The sequence below is a fragment of the Pleurodeles waltl genome, chromosome 3_1 (assembly GCF_031143425.1).
Source record: "Pleurodeles waltl isolate 20211129_DDA chromosome 3_1, aPleWal1.hap1.20221129, whole genome shotgun sequence".
In the NCBI taxonomy this organism is placed as follows: domain Eukaryota; kingdom Metazoa; phylum Chordata; class Amphibia; order Caudata; family Salamandridae; genus Pleurodeles; species Pleurodeles waltl.
In genome coordinates this window covers 1,773,624,023-1,773,642,386 of record NC_090440.1, presented here as the reverse complement: position 1 = coordinate 1,773,642,386, position 18,364 = coordinate 1,773,624,023, and the positions used below count along the sequence as shown (strand labels likewise).

The following is an 18,364-nucleotide window of genomic DNA, read 5'->3' as shown; positions in this document are numbered from 1 at the left end:
GAGGAAGGTACCTTCTCGATCCAAGACTCAGACTCCGAAGGATTCGACGATACACAAACCGTGAGTAAGACGTCGAAAACCACACAAAGAAACATTTACAAGGCCCAGGGGACGCCACTGCCACCAGGCCATGGCTCAACCCATAAAATCGGTGACCGACCGTCGGCACCGAAAAAGGCCCAAACAGTGCCGAGATCGTCCGACTCCGGTCGAGACACCGGCACGCAGCCTTCTCGGGACCGAGAAAGTGCTGGAGACAAGCCTCGACACCGAGATGCCGGTGTGGACACGGCTCGACGCCGAGACAGCGGCACCGAAACAGATCGACGCCGAGAGGTTTCGGCCCCGAAAAGGAAAAAAGTCAGCTCGGAGCCGAAAAAACACGCAGACAAAGTTTCGACGCCGAAACAAACTGCAAGCGACCCAGCTTCAGGCTCTTATACAGAAGAGCACTCGCTAACCTCCCAAATGCAGAAGCATAGGTTTGAGGAAGAGCTACAAGCAACTGATGCGGACCATACGCAAAAGCGTATCTTCATTCAGCAGGGGACAGGAAAAATAAGCACCCTTCCCCCCATTAGGAGAAAGAGAAGGTTGGAGTTCCAGACGGAACAAGCACCACAACCAAAAGTGGTGAAAAGAGTTACACCACCACCCTCTCCTCCGCCCGTGATTAACGTTTCACCAGCACAAACGCCATCACACTCCCCAGCTCACACCACCATGAGCCAGGGTGACCAAGACCAGGACGCATGGGACCTATACGACGCCCCAGTGTCAGATAACAGCCCAGAGGCATACCCTACAAAACCATCTCCACCAGAAGACAGCACCGCGTACTCTCAGGTGGTGGCTAGAGCAGCACAATTTCACAACGTAAGCCTCCACTCAGAACAGGTCGAGGATGATTTCTTGTTCAACACACTCTCCTCCACCCACAGCTCCTACCAAAGCCTGCCTATGCTCCCTGGTATGCTCCGGCACGCAAAAGACATATTTAAGGACCCGGTCAAAAGTAGGGCAATCACACCAAGGGTGGAAAAAAAGTATAAGCCGCCTCCTACAGACCCGGCTTTCATCACAACACAGCTGCCACCAGACTCTGTTGTTGTAGGAGCAGCTAGGAAAAGGGCCAACTCTCACACATCTGGAGATGCACCACCCCCAGATAAAGAAAGCCGCAAGTTTGATGCAGCTGGTAAAAGAGTCGCAGCACAAGCTGCAAACCAGTGGCGCATCGCGAACTCCCAGGCACTACTTGCGCGCTATGACAGAGCCCACTGGGACGAGATGCAACATCTCATTGAACATCTGCCCAAAGACTTCCAAAATAGGGCAAAACAAGTGGTTGAGGAGGGACAAGCCATCTCCAACAACCAGATCCGCTCCTCCATGGACGCTGCAGATACAGCTGCACGGACAATTAATACATCTGTAACTATCAGAAGGCATGCATGGCTCCGAACGTCTGGATTTAAACCAGAGATTCAACAAGCAGTTCTCAATATGCCTTTTAATGAAAAAGAACTGTTCGGTCCAGAAGTGGACACAGCGATTGAGAAACTCAAAAAAGATACGGACACTGCCAAAGCCATGGGCGCACTCTACTCCCCGCAGAGCAGAGGGAATTACAGCTCATTCCGTAAAACGCCCTTTCGAGGGGGGTTTCGAGGTCAAAGCACACAAGCCAGCACCTCACAAGCCACACCGTCCAGTTACCAAGGACAGTATAGAGGAGGTTTTCGGGGACAATATAGAGGAGGGCAATTCCCTAGAAATAGAGGAAGATTCCAAAGCCCCAAAACCCCTACTACTAAACAGTGACTCACATGTCACTCACCCCCTCCACACAACACCAGTGGGGGGACGAATAGGTCATTATTACAGAGCATGGGAGAAAATCACTACAGACACTTGGGTTCTAGCAATTATCCAACATGGTTACTGCATAGAATTTCTACAGTTCCCTCCAAACATACCACCAAAAGCACAAAATTTAACAACACACCATTCCAATCTCCTACAGATAGAAGTGCAGGCACTATTGCAAAAGAATGCAATCGAATTAGTGCCAAACACACAAATAAACACAGGAGTTTACTCACTGTACTTTCTGATACCAAAGAAGGACAAAACACTGAGACCAATCCTAGACCTCAGAGTAGTCAACACTTTCATCAAATCAGACCACTTCCACATGGTCACACTACAAGAAGTATTGCCATTGCTAAAGCTGCACGACTACATGGCAACTTTAGACCTCAAGGATGCTTATTTCCATATACCAATTCACCCATCGCACAGGAAATACCTAAGGTTTGTATTCAAAGGAATACATTACCAATTCAAGGTACTGCCTTTCGGATTAACAACCGCACCAAGAGTCTTTCCCAAATGTCTAGCGGTAGTCGCTGCACACATCAGAAGGCAGCAAATACATGTGTTCCCATATCTAGACGACTGGCTAATCAAGGCCCATTCGTTAATAGAGTGCTCAAATCACACAAATCATATCATACAAACCCTCTTCAAACTAGGGTTCACCGTCAATTTCACAAAATCCAAAATTCTGCCACGCAAGGTACAACAATACCTGGGAGCCATAATAGACACATCAAAAGGAGTAGCCACTCCAAGTCCACAAAGAATTCAAAATTTCAACACCATCATACAACGCATGTATCCAACACAAAAGATACAAGCAAAGATGGTATTACAACTCCTAGGCATGATGTCATCATGCATAGCCATTGTCCCAAACGCAAGACTGCACATGAGGCCCTTACAACAATGCCTAGCATCACAGTGGTCTCAAGCACAGGGTCACCTTCTAGATCTGGTGTTAATAGACCGCCAAACTTACCTCTCGCTTCTGTGGTGGAACAACATAAATTTAAACAAGGGGCGGCCTTTCCAAGACCCAGTGCCACAATACGTAATAACAACAGATGCTTCCATGACAGGGTGGGGAGCACACCTCCATCAACACAGCATACAAGGACAATGGAACGTACATCAAACAAAACTGCATATCAATCACCTAGAACTTCTTGCAGTTTTTCAAGCACTAAAAGCTTTCCAACCAATAATAGTTCACGAATACATTCTCGTCAAAACAGACAACATGACAACAATGTATTATCTAAACAAGCAGGGAGGGACGCACTCCACGCAGTTAAGCATGTTAGCACAAAAAATTTGGCATTGGGCAATTCACAACCAAATTCGCCTAATTGCACAGTTTATACCAGGGATACAAAATCAACTCGCAGACAATCTCTCTCGAGATCACCAACAGGTCCACGAATGGGAAATTCACCCCCAAATACTGAACACTTATTTCAAACTCTGGGGAACACCTCAGATAGACTTGTTTGCGACAAGGGAGAACGCAAAATGCCAAAACTTCGCATCCAGATACCCACACAAACAATCCCAAGGCAATGCCCTATGGATGAACTGGTCAGGGATATTTGCTTACGCTTTTCCTCCTCTCCCTCTCCTTCCTTACCTGGTAAACAAACTCACTCAAAGCAAACTCAAACTCATATTGATAGCACCAACTTGGGCAAGGCAACCCTGGTACACAACGCTGCTAGACCTATCAGTGGTACCCTGCATCAAATTGCCCAACAGGCCAGATCTGTTGACACAGCACAACCAAAGGATCAGACACCCAGATCCAGCATCGCTGAATCTAGCAATCTGGCTCCTGAAATCCTAGAATTCGGGCACTTACAACTTACCCAAGAATGTATGGAAGTCATAAAACAAGCAAGAAGGCCATCCACCAGGCACTGCTATGCAAGTAAATGGAAGAGGTTTGTTTGCTACTGCCATATTAATCAAATACAACCATTACACACAACTCCAGAACATGTAGTGGGTTACTTGCTTCACTTACAAAAATCTAACCTAGCTTTCTCTTCCATTAAGATTCACCTTGCAGCAATATCTGCATACCTGCAGACTACCTATTCAACTTCCCTATATAAAATACCAGTCATTAAAGCATTCATGGAGGGCCTTAGGAGAATTATACCACCAAGAACACTACCTGTTCCTTCATGGAACCTAAATGTTGTCCTAACTAGACTTATGGGTCCACCTTTTGAACCCATGCACTCCTGCGACATACAGTTCCTAACCTGGAAGGTGGCATTTCTCATCGCCATTACTTCCCTGAGAAGAGTAAGCGAGATTCAGGCGTTTACTATACAGGAACCTTTTATACAACTACACAAAAATAAAGTCGTCCTAAGGACCAATCCTAAATTTTTGCCAAAGGTTATTTCACCGTTCCATCTAAATCAAACAGTGGAACTTCCGGTGTTCTTTCCACAGCCAGATACCGTAGCTGAAAGGGCACTACATACATTACATGTCAAAAGAGCATTAATGTATTACATTGACAGAACAAAGAACATCAGAAAGACTAAACAACTCTTTATTGCATTTCAAAAACCTCATGCAGGAAACCCAATTTCAAAACAAGGTATAGCCAGATGGATAGTTAAATGCATCCAAATCTGCTACCTTAAAGCTAAACGACAGCTGCCCATTACACCAAGGGCACACTCAACCAGAAAGAAAGGTGCTACCATGGCCTTTCTAGGAAACATCCCAATGCAAGAAATATGTAAGGCAGCCACATGGTCTACGCCTCACACATTCACCAAGCACTACTGTGTAGACGTGTTATCCGCACAACAAGCCACAGTAGGTCAAGCTGTATTAAGGACATTATTTCAGACTACTTCCACTCCTACAGGCTGATCCACCGCTTTTGGGGAAATAACTGCTTACTAGTCTATTGCAGAACATGCGTATCTACAGCGACAGATGCCATCGAACTGAAAATGTCACTTACCCAGTGTACATCTGTTCGTGGCATCAGTCGCAGTAGATTCGCATGTGCCCACCCGCCTCCCCGGGAGCCTGTAGCAGTTTGGAAGTTACCTTCAATTATTTATATATGTATCATCTCAACCTTAAATAAGTGCATACTTAGTCACTCCATTGCATGGGCACTATTACTACAATTCAACTCCTACCTCACCCTCTGCGGGGAAAAACAATCGAGGATGGAGTCGACGCCCATGCGCAATGGAGACAAAAGGAGGAGTCACTCGGTCCCGTGACTCGAAAGACTTCTTCGAAGAAAAACAACTTGTAACACTCCGGCCCAACACCAGATGGCGAGCTATTGCAGAACATGCGAATCTACTGCGACTGATGCCACGAACAGATGTACACTGGGTAAGTGACATTTTCAATATATTGCATATGCTGTTGCCCATTTCCCTGTAGTTTTTGTCTAGTCAACTTGAAATGTTCTTCTGTTTTAGAAACTTGTGGTGGAAAATGTGGAAGTGCTCATGCAAATGAGGACCAGCTTTGATAAACCTGAGCAGATGGTGGCACTTTTTAAAAAATTAACATGTGAGTATATTGCTATTTATTTTTAATTTGGTGATATTTGCTTTTGTGCTGCCTTTTAACAAGCATAACCCTTATGCTTTATAAAAATATTTGCAACTTTTCTCATTTATTGCCTTCTGATTTATCATAGAGCCTACCTTTTAGTAAAATAGAATGCCCTTTCATGATTTACTGGTTTTGTATAAGTTTGTGTGTTTGTCAAACCCCATTCAGGGAGCTGCGTGGGTCTGCTGGGCCAAACTGTGGTAGTGGTTTGCCAATGGTGTTCTCGGGCCCATCCTAATATGGCTGTGCACCTGGGACCAAATACTACCCTTGTCTCATCTGTCACTCGAGGTAGCGCTGGCCAGCAATCACAGGCTTCTCTGGGAAACAGTATGGAAGGAAAGATATCAACACTCAACAGTGAACCAGCAGACACAATAACGAAATATCCAATACAGGTCTCATCTTTATGTAAGAGAAAATACTGTTATTCTGTTGAAATAAATACCACACAGTGCAGTTTAGTTAGCGAATATAGGGTGATACACCTGGTTATAATCTCTAGTGGGTGCTACAAATTCCCTCTGTTGTAATCTCTCCTGCCTAGGACACACACACCTACACACACACACCTCCACACACACACCTCCACACACACACCTCCAAACCTCCACACACCTCCATACACCTACACACATCCATACACCTACACACCTCCACACACCCCTCCACCACCCTTGTGTGCCGATGTCAGTTTCTTGCTTTACTCTTTCTGCACCCTAGGATATAGAGCACAAAACAGTTGGCAGTATTAGTATGCAGTTCTCTGATTTGGTACCTTTTTAGATGGCAAAAAATTGCCATTCCACATAATGGGGGATGGGAGGGCAGTGAGGAATCTGTGGTTGCATAGTATCCATCAGAAAGAGTATTGCCGAAGGCAAGTAACTTGCTCTTCTGATAGTTACTTCTAAACACAAAATCTGATAGAGACTTCTGGTCGCAGATTCCTTACCTTAGAATTAGCCCTAGTCATAGCATTGGATCCAGATTTCTCATGAGAAGTACCACTGTGACCCGGTAGGTGGCTTCGTTTGGCTCTCCTTGCTGTTGTTGGCATCATCCATGCATGCCACTTCCGAAAGTGACATGCGCAGTGCCTATATAGGCACCACCCTACCATGCTGACGGCAGTTCTTTCCACGCCAGTCAGTGCAGATCTGGCGAGAGCTACCCCCAGCCAATTTTTGGATGACATTTTTCAACTTTTGCGACTATTCTCCTGCGATGGCAGGATGCCAGTTAGGAAGACCGACTTCAAACCCTGCAGCGCGTGTCACTGACTGATGTCAGTGACGGACCCACACCTTGTTTGCCTATGGTTTCTCAAATGCAACCATGACATTAAGACCTGTGCTGACTGCAGCAGCATGCTCCTTGCTGCTTGATGTACAATGCTGCAACTGTCTCGATCCCGGTCAAGAGGATGGTCCTGGATCAGTTGCGGAGCCCAAGATCCTTGGCACACACTGTCAACTTCAGGTAAGTTCCACTAGAGAAAAAAGAGTAAAACTTCGACTTCGCCGCGTCTATTGAGGCCTGACTACACAGTTCAGTCTGCACCTTGGCCGACTCTGCCCCTTCTTGAGTTTTTGGGAGCCTGAGCGGCGCGCGCCCAATTTCACAATTTCTATGAGGCCATGCACCTCACATTTAGGCCTCGTCGGTTCGGGAGGGGCTCCATCTGGCTCTCTGCCAGCAGTTGCACCCCCAGCTCCAGTCAGGCCACTTGGATCCACAGCTGGATCTGGACTTACGCAGGTCATGCCACCTCAGCCTTCACTGGCGCTTGTGCCAGTGCTCCTGGATTCACCAGCACCATCCAAATTATCATCCCTACTCCAACACAGAGCCAGTGGGGCAACGTCCACCAATTCAGGCGCCAACTGAAGCCATGCCTTCCAGGCCAGCCCATTAGAACCAACATGGACTAGTGTGAGGAATCCACAGAAGCCAGTGGCCTGGACGCTTTTCCAGACACTGGCAAGGTCTCTCCTTTTACCGTGGCTATGGAAGAGGGATCCTCCTTCTCTATGGTGTTGGGAAGGATGGGCTGGGTTCCTGGACCTTAGCCTACCCTCAATGGCAGTCAAGACTAATGTCTTGACAAAGATGCTTCAGCCAGGAGTGACTCCCTCGGAACTGTTTCTCCCATTTAATGAAGCCTTCACAGATGTCCTGTGAACAGGGCGATTGCCCGCTGCCATCGGCCTTCCCCATGGGTCTCCCCACATTCCTCACACAACACAAGCCTCCATCTCCCTTGTTAATCCTGGTGCATTCCCTACCACTCCACTGGATAGAGAATCCAAGAGACTAGACACCTTAGGAAAGAAAATGTTTACTTCCACCAGCCTGGCACTGCGGTCCAGTAACACTGCTTGCCTTCTGGGCCGTTATTCCCAGGCACTGTGGGATTAGGTTGCACAGGTGCTATCTATGGTCCTGGGGAACACCCAGGCCATACTCTCCCAAGCTATGTTTGATGGGAGAGATGCAGCGAAGTTAACAAATTGATGTGCGCCGCATCGGGCTGAGAACAACTGACTTTTCCAGGGATGTCCAAGCATCGCTTATGGACATGCCCTTTGATGGCTCCTGTCTCTTCGGAGACAAGTTGGGCTCAGAGTTAGAGCACTTCAAGGATAAACAGTGTTTCCACCCGCTGGCCCAGCGGGGAACAGCCCCCAACATTGACGCCGGCTCATAATTGAACTGGCAGCAGTGTTGCTGTGCATAGGGTGCAACTGCACCTGTTTTGCTTTTCATTGTCTACAATGCAGCGACGGGGCTGTCCATGGGGGCCCCTGCACTGCCCATGCCGGTGCAACCACCTTTTCATGGCCCCCCGTTAACTCCAGTTCACCTTTTGCTCCATCATAATCATTTTCTCATTCATACTATACACCTGGCTTCTGTTCTGTTTTCTTCTATTATTCATATGATCTTTTCGTGGGACATTGATTAGAGCAATACGATTTTGTACTTTATTACTGATCATGTATACAGTTGGGTTAATTTAAAAAAAAAAAAGGTTTTTCATGAAAAGTTCATTTTTAACAAAACAAAACAACCTCCCTAGGTTAGCCCCTTTTACATTGCTAAGTGGGAGGATCATTCCTTGATTCTCCCACTATGAACAACTGCAGCCGAGCCCCGTGATTGAAGTGTGTGTTTTTGTTTTTTTGTTGAACTGGATAAAAATCAGTCTTCATAAATTCTCTGCTTTTTAGACTGCACAGTGGAAAATACTGACTCTTAGAAACAACTGGGATTCCCTCCTTTCCTATATATGTTGAGGACGCCTCTGGCTCATACTGAAGACTGGAGATCTAGGGAAGCAAGTTCTCTTGAGTGTTTTCCTTTGCTTATCACCAGCCTTTCTATACTATATCTCAGTATTTTAGTAACCCATGCAGCTAGTTCATTGGTTTAAGTATGGTACACCATAGTAGGTAGTGCCCTAATTATGTAGTGGATGACATGTTCCCCAGGTTTAGTCACATAGTGTGTTCAGATCTGTTAGCAGTTCCTTCACAAACCCCACCTTGGGAAAAGACAGAGATATCTGGATTAATACTGGAAAATGACAAAGTAAAATGTAAGAGGGTACATGAGGAAAGTGGGGAGTATAATCAATGATTGACAGAACACACTGACAGCCTCTGGTAAAGGAGTCCCAATAATATCTGTGGGTCAAAAAGATGATTGATTGTAAGTAATGAATACAAAATTGGCGGTGGTGCTTCCTGGGGGTATATTTGTCCCGTACTGGCACAACATACAGTTTTCCTTCACTTCCACACAGATAACAGGCAAACTAAATTAGTAATGTTGTAGGTACATTGATGTACGCCAGGCAAGTCCCAGCAAGAGTGATTCAGTGGGGAAATGCAATTTCAAATGAGTAGTTATTACTACATTTCCTATTTCACTTTGATGTGAAGACAGTCCTATACAACAGACCGGTTCATTTTTTGCAAGTAGTTGTGACAAAAGGTTTTCATTTCCTCTGGGTTCAAGCATTAGAACAAAACTCTTCTTAAGCTTATATTCTTTCTTACGAGATTTTCTGAAGACATGGTCTTTCATCTCTATAAGTTTTCCCCTTCTTGCTGTAAGAGAAGCATGTCAGTCTCTTTTTGCTTTTTTTCCTTGGTTGTCAGAGATTCCCCCCCTCCCCACAACCATCAGTCACTGTGCTTCATTCAGCCATTTTTCTAGAAGTTCCTGTGACACTTCTTACAAGGGGTCGAATAGCATAGTTCTTAACCCTACAAAATTATAGAGAACTCTTGAGATCTTATAACATCCTAGGTCCTCTTTCTCTGTAGTATCTTTTCAGAGCGACAAAGATAACTCTTCTCATCTCCATTTGCACGATAATGAGTAATGTGGAAAACAGGACCATACTGGTGGTAACTGGTTGTATCCTGCTTCTACTGTATTGGTAATTTCCTCCCCTTGACTGTAGTCGGCATCATAAACCTTTTAATTTCTCCTCACAGAGACTATGATCTTACCTGTTTTCACACTTTTCTCACATTGTGATTGGGGTCACATGCAAACCTTATGTCTTCACTCCTCACATTAAGACATTCAAAGCATTGAGTCTTGGGTTGAGGGCTGTTTCACAATATAGACGAATACCACTGTCTTCCCTAACTGAGAGTACCTCAACCATTGCTTGAATCAGATCAGTAGTCTACGTAGTGAAGAAGATCCCCATCCTTCCCCCCACTGAAAAGTTTTAAACCTCATAAGTTCTTAAATTTGAGTACAAGCAATTAAGGATTCGTTAGACTTACTCTGGTGTGCCCTGGGCCCCACCAAAGGAGCTGCAGGGGCCCTCAGTCGACTTAACACCAGCACATCCATCCTCAGCTCCATTTGACCCCTTTGGACTGTCGCGTAGGTTCTCATTATCCTAATGAGACTACTGGATTTGGGTGGCAGAATCACCAGAATTGTATGGTAGTGAGTACAGTCCTACACTATGTGACACCTGTCAGCCCAATTCGTGTTTTCCGGCTAACTAGCAGTGCCCCATCTCCACACGGGAACGGGGATGATTGTAGCACCCGGGCGCATGACAGAGATGACTCCTCAGGGGAATCGTGGTCGATCAGATCTCATCCCTTTCTCTGTCACATTAGTCTCACACAGGTAGAGACAAACAGAAGCAGAGTATAGTTCAATAAGGTTTATTTAAGTAACTGCATCTTAGATAAAATGGCATGTATTGCAATTACTAGGATGATGAAACACACTAGAACCAAAATTGTGACAAGGAGAGTGAAACACAAAAATAGGCCCACCGTACTGTCACTAGGAATAATATGTTTGATGGCATGTGTAGCTGCAGATACACATGCTATGCATTAGGTCTGCCTTCTACTGTTGGGCCTGGAGTGTTAAAAGTTGTTTTTCTTCGAAGAAGTATTTTCTGGAGTCACGGGATTGAGCAAGTCCTCCTCTTGGTCATAGTGCACATGGGCATTGACTCCTTTGTTAGATTGTTTTCTTTCCGCTGTCTGGTTTGGACATGTTTCCTCTCGCTCCAATACTTTCGATTCGGAAACTTTATACTAACTTTATTCTACCGTCTGTATTGTTTCGATCGCGTTTCCATCTGAAATTGAGCCGATAGTACCGTCGGAAACCAGAAAACACCCTTTTGGGCACTCGCGCCCAACTCTGGCCTCTTCAGGCCTACCACGCCATAGCCTGATGGATCGGCCTCCAATCCGATTCTGTCCTCAATGCCACACGAAATTCCCTTAAACCGATCAACACGTGTTATGTAATCTCTGTCTCTCTCCCGAACATTGAGAAGAAGACTGTGAAGCCTGTCGGTCTTTCCGGTCGAAATAGACACTGCGTGCCCGAAGAACAAGGAGACTCGAAATGGTGTTGAACCATACAGAGTTCACTGACATCTTAGAAGAAGAGCAGGCACAGACGGCTGTTTCGATTCAGGACACCGACTCCGAAGCAGACTCAGATGAAGACAGCCAACCGATCACTCCGGCTCAGCATGCGAGTACACCTGCCCCTACGCCCACTTCCAAGAGACCTATTAAAGCCTTGGGTACACCACTGCCAGAGAGCCATGGTTCTACCCGAAAGACAATTGTCTGCGACTGACCTTTAGGTTCGGTGCCGAAAAAGGCCATGCCTGTTTCGATACCGGAGTCGAGCAAGTCTATTAAAAGCTCTGCATCTGAGCCGAGCCAACGTCCACACTCTTTGTAGTCTAAAATTCGACATCCAGCTTCAAAGCTGAAACCACAGGCTGTATATTCGGCACCCAAAAAATTAACCACCACTACAGACCCGAAAATTATTTTTTTGTACAGAGGAACAAGGACTTTCGAGCCGATTAAAACACAGCTCAAAGACAATTGATGATCAATCCTCTAAAAGAGTTAGAACATCAGAATATCTTTCTGAGGACTCTGGTATTCAGCCAATCCTTGAAATCATGGACACCAAACAAAGAAGGATACATATCCAAAGGGAGACAAGGAAAATCATTGCTTCACCTCCTCTACAAACCAAGAGAAAGCTGGCATTTCAAGAGACTCTTGTCACTGCTCTACCACCTGCAAAGATATTTGAAAGGAAGGAGAAATCATCACCTTTACAGATTTCTCCACCACATTCGCCACAACTTTCTTTCTTTCCACCACCTACTACCCCACCACCATTGCCCTCACCAACACATTCTCATACATATTCACATGGAGATACAGTTGACCCCTGTGACTTGTATGACCCAGATCCCATACCGCTAAATGACCCAGATCTCTATCCATCCAAACCTTCAGAGGATAGTACGGCTTATACACAGGTCATTTTGAAAGCAGCTTGGAGTTCAGATGCATTCTGAGCTTTTGGAGGAGGATTTTCTTTTCAACACATTGTCCTCCACCCACTCGCGCTACCAACGCCTGCCAATGCTGCCTGGCATGCTTAGACATGCAGATGACATATTTGAAGAACCTGTTAAGGCTAGGGTTTTAACCCCTCAGAATAGACAAAAAATACAAGGCTGTGCCAACAGACCCAGATTATATCACACAACAGGTACCACCAGATTCTGTTGCACTGCAAGGAAAAGGGCCAATAGCCAATCTTCATGGGATACCCCTCCCCCTGACAAGGAAAGGAGAAAGTGTCATGTAGCTGGTAAAAGGGTAGCTACACAAGCAGCTAACCAACGGCGTATTGCCAATTCCCAAGCCCTGTTAACAAGGTATGACAGGGCACACTGGGATGAAATGCAGGAATTCTTGCAATACTTACCAAAAGAACATCAAAAGAGAGCACAGCAAATTGTTGAGGAGGGACAAGCAATCACCAATAATAAAATAAGATCTGCTCTTGACACAGCCGATCCCGCAGCTAGAAGCATAAACACTAGCATAACGATCCGTAGCCATGCATGGTTAAGATCTTCAGGGTTAAATCAAGAAATCCAACAGGCAGTGCTCAATATGCTCTTTGATAGAGAGCATCTATTTCGACCTGAGGTTGACACAAGTATTGAGAAACTCAGGAAGGACTCTGACACTGCAAAAGTCATGGGAGCCCTGTACACTACACCTTACAGAGGTTCCTTTCGTAAACAGCAGTTTAGAGGTTTCATGCCCCAGTCTACAGAGGCTTCCACCTCACAGTCTAAACAAAGCCAGCAGTACTATCAAAGAGGATAATTTAGAGCCTCTTTCAGAGGTCAACATTTCAAAGCCAGAGGCAAATTTAAAACCTCAACGAGTGTCACCACTCCCACAAAACAATGACATCCTCAACCTACCACAACCCCACACATCTCCTGTGGGGGGCAGACTTCAGCAGTTCCACTCTCAATGGCAAAACATCACCACAGACCACTGGGTGCTTTCAATTATCAGCAATGGTTACTGCCTAGAACTCATTTCTACTCCTCCAAACATTCCTCCTCGCTCTCAGACTGTCCCCAGAACACAATGTTCTGTTACAGCAAGAAGTGCAATCTTTATTGCTAAAAGAAGCAATAGAATCAGTCTCAAAATCTCAACAGGGAACCGGAGTATATTCACTATATTTCCTCATACCAAAAAAGGATGGTACTCTCAGACCCATTCTGGTCAGGACATTTTCACATGGTAACTCTGCAGAACGTTATTCCCCTACTGCAAAAACAAGATTACATGACTGCCTTAGATCTCAAAGAAACCTACTTTCATATCCCCATACATCCAGCTCATCAAAAATACCTAAGGTTTGTAATAGCAGGAAAGCACTACCAATTCAAGGTTCTTCCCTTCGGCATAACAACAGCTCCAAGGGTTTTCACAAAATGTCTAGCTGTAGTAGCAGCTCACCTTAGAAGACAACACATACATGTCTTTCCTTATCTAGACGATTGGCTAATCAAATCAAGCAACATTATACAGTGCCAGGAACACACTCAATACACAGTAGAATCCCTACACACATTAGGGTTCACAATCAATTACCAAAAATCTAATCTTCAAAGAGCACAGGTTCAACCTTACCTAGGTGCTATTCTCAATACCCAAAAAGCCGTAGCCTATCCAAATTCACAAAGGATACAGGCTTTTCAAAACCTTATATCACAGATACAGCCCAATCAACGTTACTCTGTAAGATTTATCATGAAACTATTGGTATTGATGGCATCATGCATAGCAATAGTACTGCATGCAAGATTAAACATGAGAACACTACAACAGTGTCTCTCACAACAATGGTCTTAAGCACAGGGTCAATGGCAGGATCTAATGTTGTTAGACCGTCAAACTCACAAATCTCTTCAATGGTGGAATCACAACAATTTAATAAAGGGGCGGTCATTTCAGGACACTGTGCCTCAGATCACAATGACAGACACATCAAGAACAGGTTGGGGAGCTCACCTCAGCAACCGTAGCATACAAGGGGAATGGTATTCAACGCAGTTAACTTATCACATAAACCATTCATAATTGTTAGCTGTGTTTCTCGCCATAAAAGCTTTCCAAAACAGTTTTAATAAAAAAAGACAATATGACAACAATATATTATCTGAAGAAACAAGGAGGAACACATTCATCTCAACTGTCCCTTCTACAATATGGAAATGGGCAATTCACAATCACATTTACTTGCTAGCGGAACACATCCCAGAGAATCACAATCAGCTAGCAGGCCTACTAAGCAGAACACAGCAACAAATACACAAATGGGAAATTCACTCTCAAGTACTTCAACAGCACTTTCAATTGTGGGGAGCACCAGACATAGAACTTTTCGCAACAAGCGAAAACGCAAAATGCTAGAACTTCGCATCCAGACACCCACACCCTCTGTCCAAGGGCAATGCTCTATCATCTGGTCAGGGATTTTTGCTTACGCTTTTACCCCTCTCCCATTAATTCCATTTCTGGTCAACAAACTGCGTCACACCTCTCTCACCATGATACTCATAGCTCCCACGTGGGCACAACAACATTGGTAATCAACACTCCTAGATCTGTCAGTAGTACCACATCACAAACTTCCAAACAGACTAGATCTGTTAACACTGAACAAAGGAAAAATCAGGCATCCCAATCCCAGTGTTCTCAACTTAGCGATTTGGCTCCTGAAGTCATAGAATTTGGATATTTACACCTTCCATTAGAATGTAGGGAAGTTCTAAAACAAGCACGCAAACCTACAACTAGACAATGCTATGCTAACAAGTGGAAACGTTTTGTTTACTACTGTCAGCCCAAAAATATAGACCCACTTAAAGCATAAATATAAGATATTGTATGCTACCTGCTTCATTTACAAAAAGCAAATTTAGCTTTCTCCTCTGTTAAAATGAATCTTACTGCTACATCAGCATACTTACAAACCACATAACAAACTTCTCTCTTCAGAGTCCCTGTCATAAAAGCCTTTATGGAAGGACTTGAGTGTATTATGCCACCAAAAACCCTACCAGTTCCTGCATGGAATCTCAATATTGTACTCACAAGATTAATGGGACCACCATTAGAGCATCAGTTTCTCACTTGGAAAGGTGCTTTCTTAGTTGCAATTACTTCATTAAGAAGAATTAGTGAAATACAAGCATTCACTCTGGAGGAACCATTTTTCCTTCCAAGTACACAAACATAAAGTAGTACTTAGGATCAATCCAAAATTCTTGCCAAAATTAGTTTTTCCTTTTCACATTAACCAAACGGTGGAATTGCCAGTCTTCTTCCCACGACCAGACTCAACTGCTGAAAAGGCTCTTCATACTCTTGACCTTAAAAGAGCTCTGCTGTACTATGTTCATAGAACAAAAGAGTTTAGAAAAACTTAACAGCATGTTGTAGCCTTTCAACAGCCACATAAAGGAAATCCTATCTCTAAACAAGGATTAGCTAGATGGATTGTAAAATGCATCCAAACATGTTACATTGAAGCAAAAGGCAACTTTTAATTACCCCTAAAGCACATTCCACTAGGAAAAGAGGTGCTTCCATGGCATTTCTAGGGAACATACCAATGGCAGACATATTCAAGGCTGCCACATGGTCCACTCCACATATATTTACAAAGTATTACTGTGTGGATGTACTTTCAAAGCAACAGGCCATTGTTGGTCAAGCTGTACTTAAAACTTTATTTCAAACTACTTCAACTCCTACAGGCTAACCACCGCTGTTTTGGGAGAAGGACTGCTTTTTAGTCTATGCATAGCATGTGTATCTGAAGCTACACATGCCATCGAATTGAAAATGTCACTTACCCAGTGTACATCTGTTTGTGGCATGTAGTGCTGCAGATTCATATGCTATGCATTAGGTCCGCCATCTAGTGTTGGGCCCGGAGTGTTACTAGTTGGACTAGTTACAGTCTCCTTACTGTTTTCTTTTTTAATATTTGTATTGATGTTATAAGGCAAAGGCAAAAACACAAGAAGAGAATACATTAAAACATAAGAATCAGCTCTATCTTACAAATTCTAAAAGACCTGTGAACAGAGTAGTTATGCAATATTTAAAGTGCAGATGCTGCCATGTCGCATCGGGCTGCCCACCTCTCTTCAGGCTGAGAACCGGTAAAGTGCAAGTTAAAAGTACAGAATTGTATAAAACCATTCAGAATTGTACTCCAACCCAATACAGGAATACACTAATAGCCTGAGATTCAACTACTTTACACAAAAAAACACCCATAGAACCTGACCAATGATACCGAACTTAAAGTGCAAGTCGTGCTGTTGTTAAGCACCTCCCACTGAATGTCATAGGGCTTCCATCCGCTGCGCGTACAAAAGAGGAAATACTAGTCGAGTCAGCCAAACAGAGTAGCTCTCATACATTATAAAAGCCTGCTGTTAGTTCCCTAAATCTATATATTCTGGAGGGGGAGTTGTTGTCAATTGGTATATTGCCCTAAGTAACACCCACCATCATGCATAGCTTTTTAGGTTAAGATATTGCTTTTGAAAATGTACCCTTTCTAGGCTAAATAAAGCCAACAAATGTGGGAGCCATTGTGAGAAAGACGGAGGAACTGATTCAAGCCAGGCCAAGGGTATACATGAACGGAGCAATGCCATGTCAGCAAAAACAGACGGGTGGCCCTGGAACCGCCTCATTGTGAACCCCCAAGAGAACTAATTGCAGGTTTAAGACAATATCACAGTCCAGGGATTTTTCAAGAAATTTGCTAATTTCCCTCTTGAGCAGTCACAGTTCTGAACAGGCAAAAAACATATGGATTAAATCCACTTTATGAGATTGACACCGTGGACAACGAATGTCAGCCGTTCCCTCCCATTTAGCAATTTTTGCAGGTGTATAATTTAGATCAAAAATAATTTTGTTATATTGGGCTTGGAGAGCGTCTGAACATAGAATTGTTCGACCTAATTCGAGAGACTCAAGAAAGGAGCAATCCAGCAACCCAAGTTTCTCCTCCCACTTCCCAGTCTGTTTCTCCTGATCGTCGCATGAAAAAACATTCAGAGTGATATATATTTGGCTGATTGAGCATTCCACCCTGTCCACCAGTAGCTCCATCACTTCTACTAAAACAAATTTGCTAGGCCCCCCCTTTCCTAAAAATAAAATCCCGAATTTGAAGGTATTTAAAAAAAAATCCTTGTGCTTTACACCAAAATTTCCCTGCTGTTCCTCAAAGGTGACAATGCCATCCCCATCATAAAAATCGCCCAACCTCTTCAGTCCCTGACCTTCCCAGGCTCATACACAGGGATCGTTACATATTTTGGGGAGCATTGCTTTCTTTTTGGAAGGGAGTGTAATGATTCAGATGCCCCACCTCTAATTGTTTTTGCAGCGTTGTCAAAATCTTGCCTGCAGCCCAGAGGTCTTGAACCACACTTTGTTAATGTAACTGGGTGTGAGCTGTCTTAAAACACATCCCTGGGCTTCTTCTCCAATCAAAAAAGAATAAGCCGAGGGTACTGCACAACCTGATCATCTGTCTTCATTTCGGCCCCCTACCACACAGTGGTATAATACACATATATTACATTATACAACAGCCAACAATAGACAGATGTAGATTATCTAATCGCCAAAATTTATTTTTTGCCTTTGCAATAACCGCCGCTAGATTTTCCTCCACAATTAGATCAATATTAGCCATCATGGTAACTCCCAGATGTACTGCTCTTTCAGCGACCTTTGTATCCTCAAACTGTTACTGTTGATCACAATCAGAGTCTTCCTTCAGTTCAACAAATAGCCTGCAAATTTGCCAAATGCAAGCACCTCCTGTGCTATCTCCTTTACGGCCACCCTCTGGTGCGGCGTGACTATGGCCACATCATCTGCATAGGCTAATGTCTTTGTACCCCAGCCTTGACAGCTAATAGGTC

General features: G+C 44.3%; 1 protein-coding gene across 1 annotated transcript in view; it reads left to right on the top strand.

Moving 5' to 3' along the window:
- The window catches only part of NCKAP1 (NCK associated protein 1), a 906,912-nt gene that overhangs the window by 614,692 nt on the left and 273,856 nt on the right, over nucleotides 1-18,364 (top strand). The window contains exon 24 of the mRNA XM_069225777.1: nucleotides 5,349-5,442. Coding sequence (XP_069081878.1) covers nucleotides 5,349-5,442 — 94 coding nt within the window. The remainder of the gene's footprint in view (nucleotides 1-5,348; nucleotides 5,443-18,364) is intronic.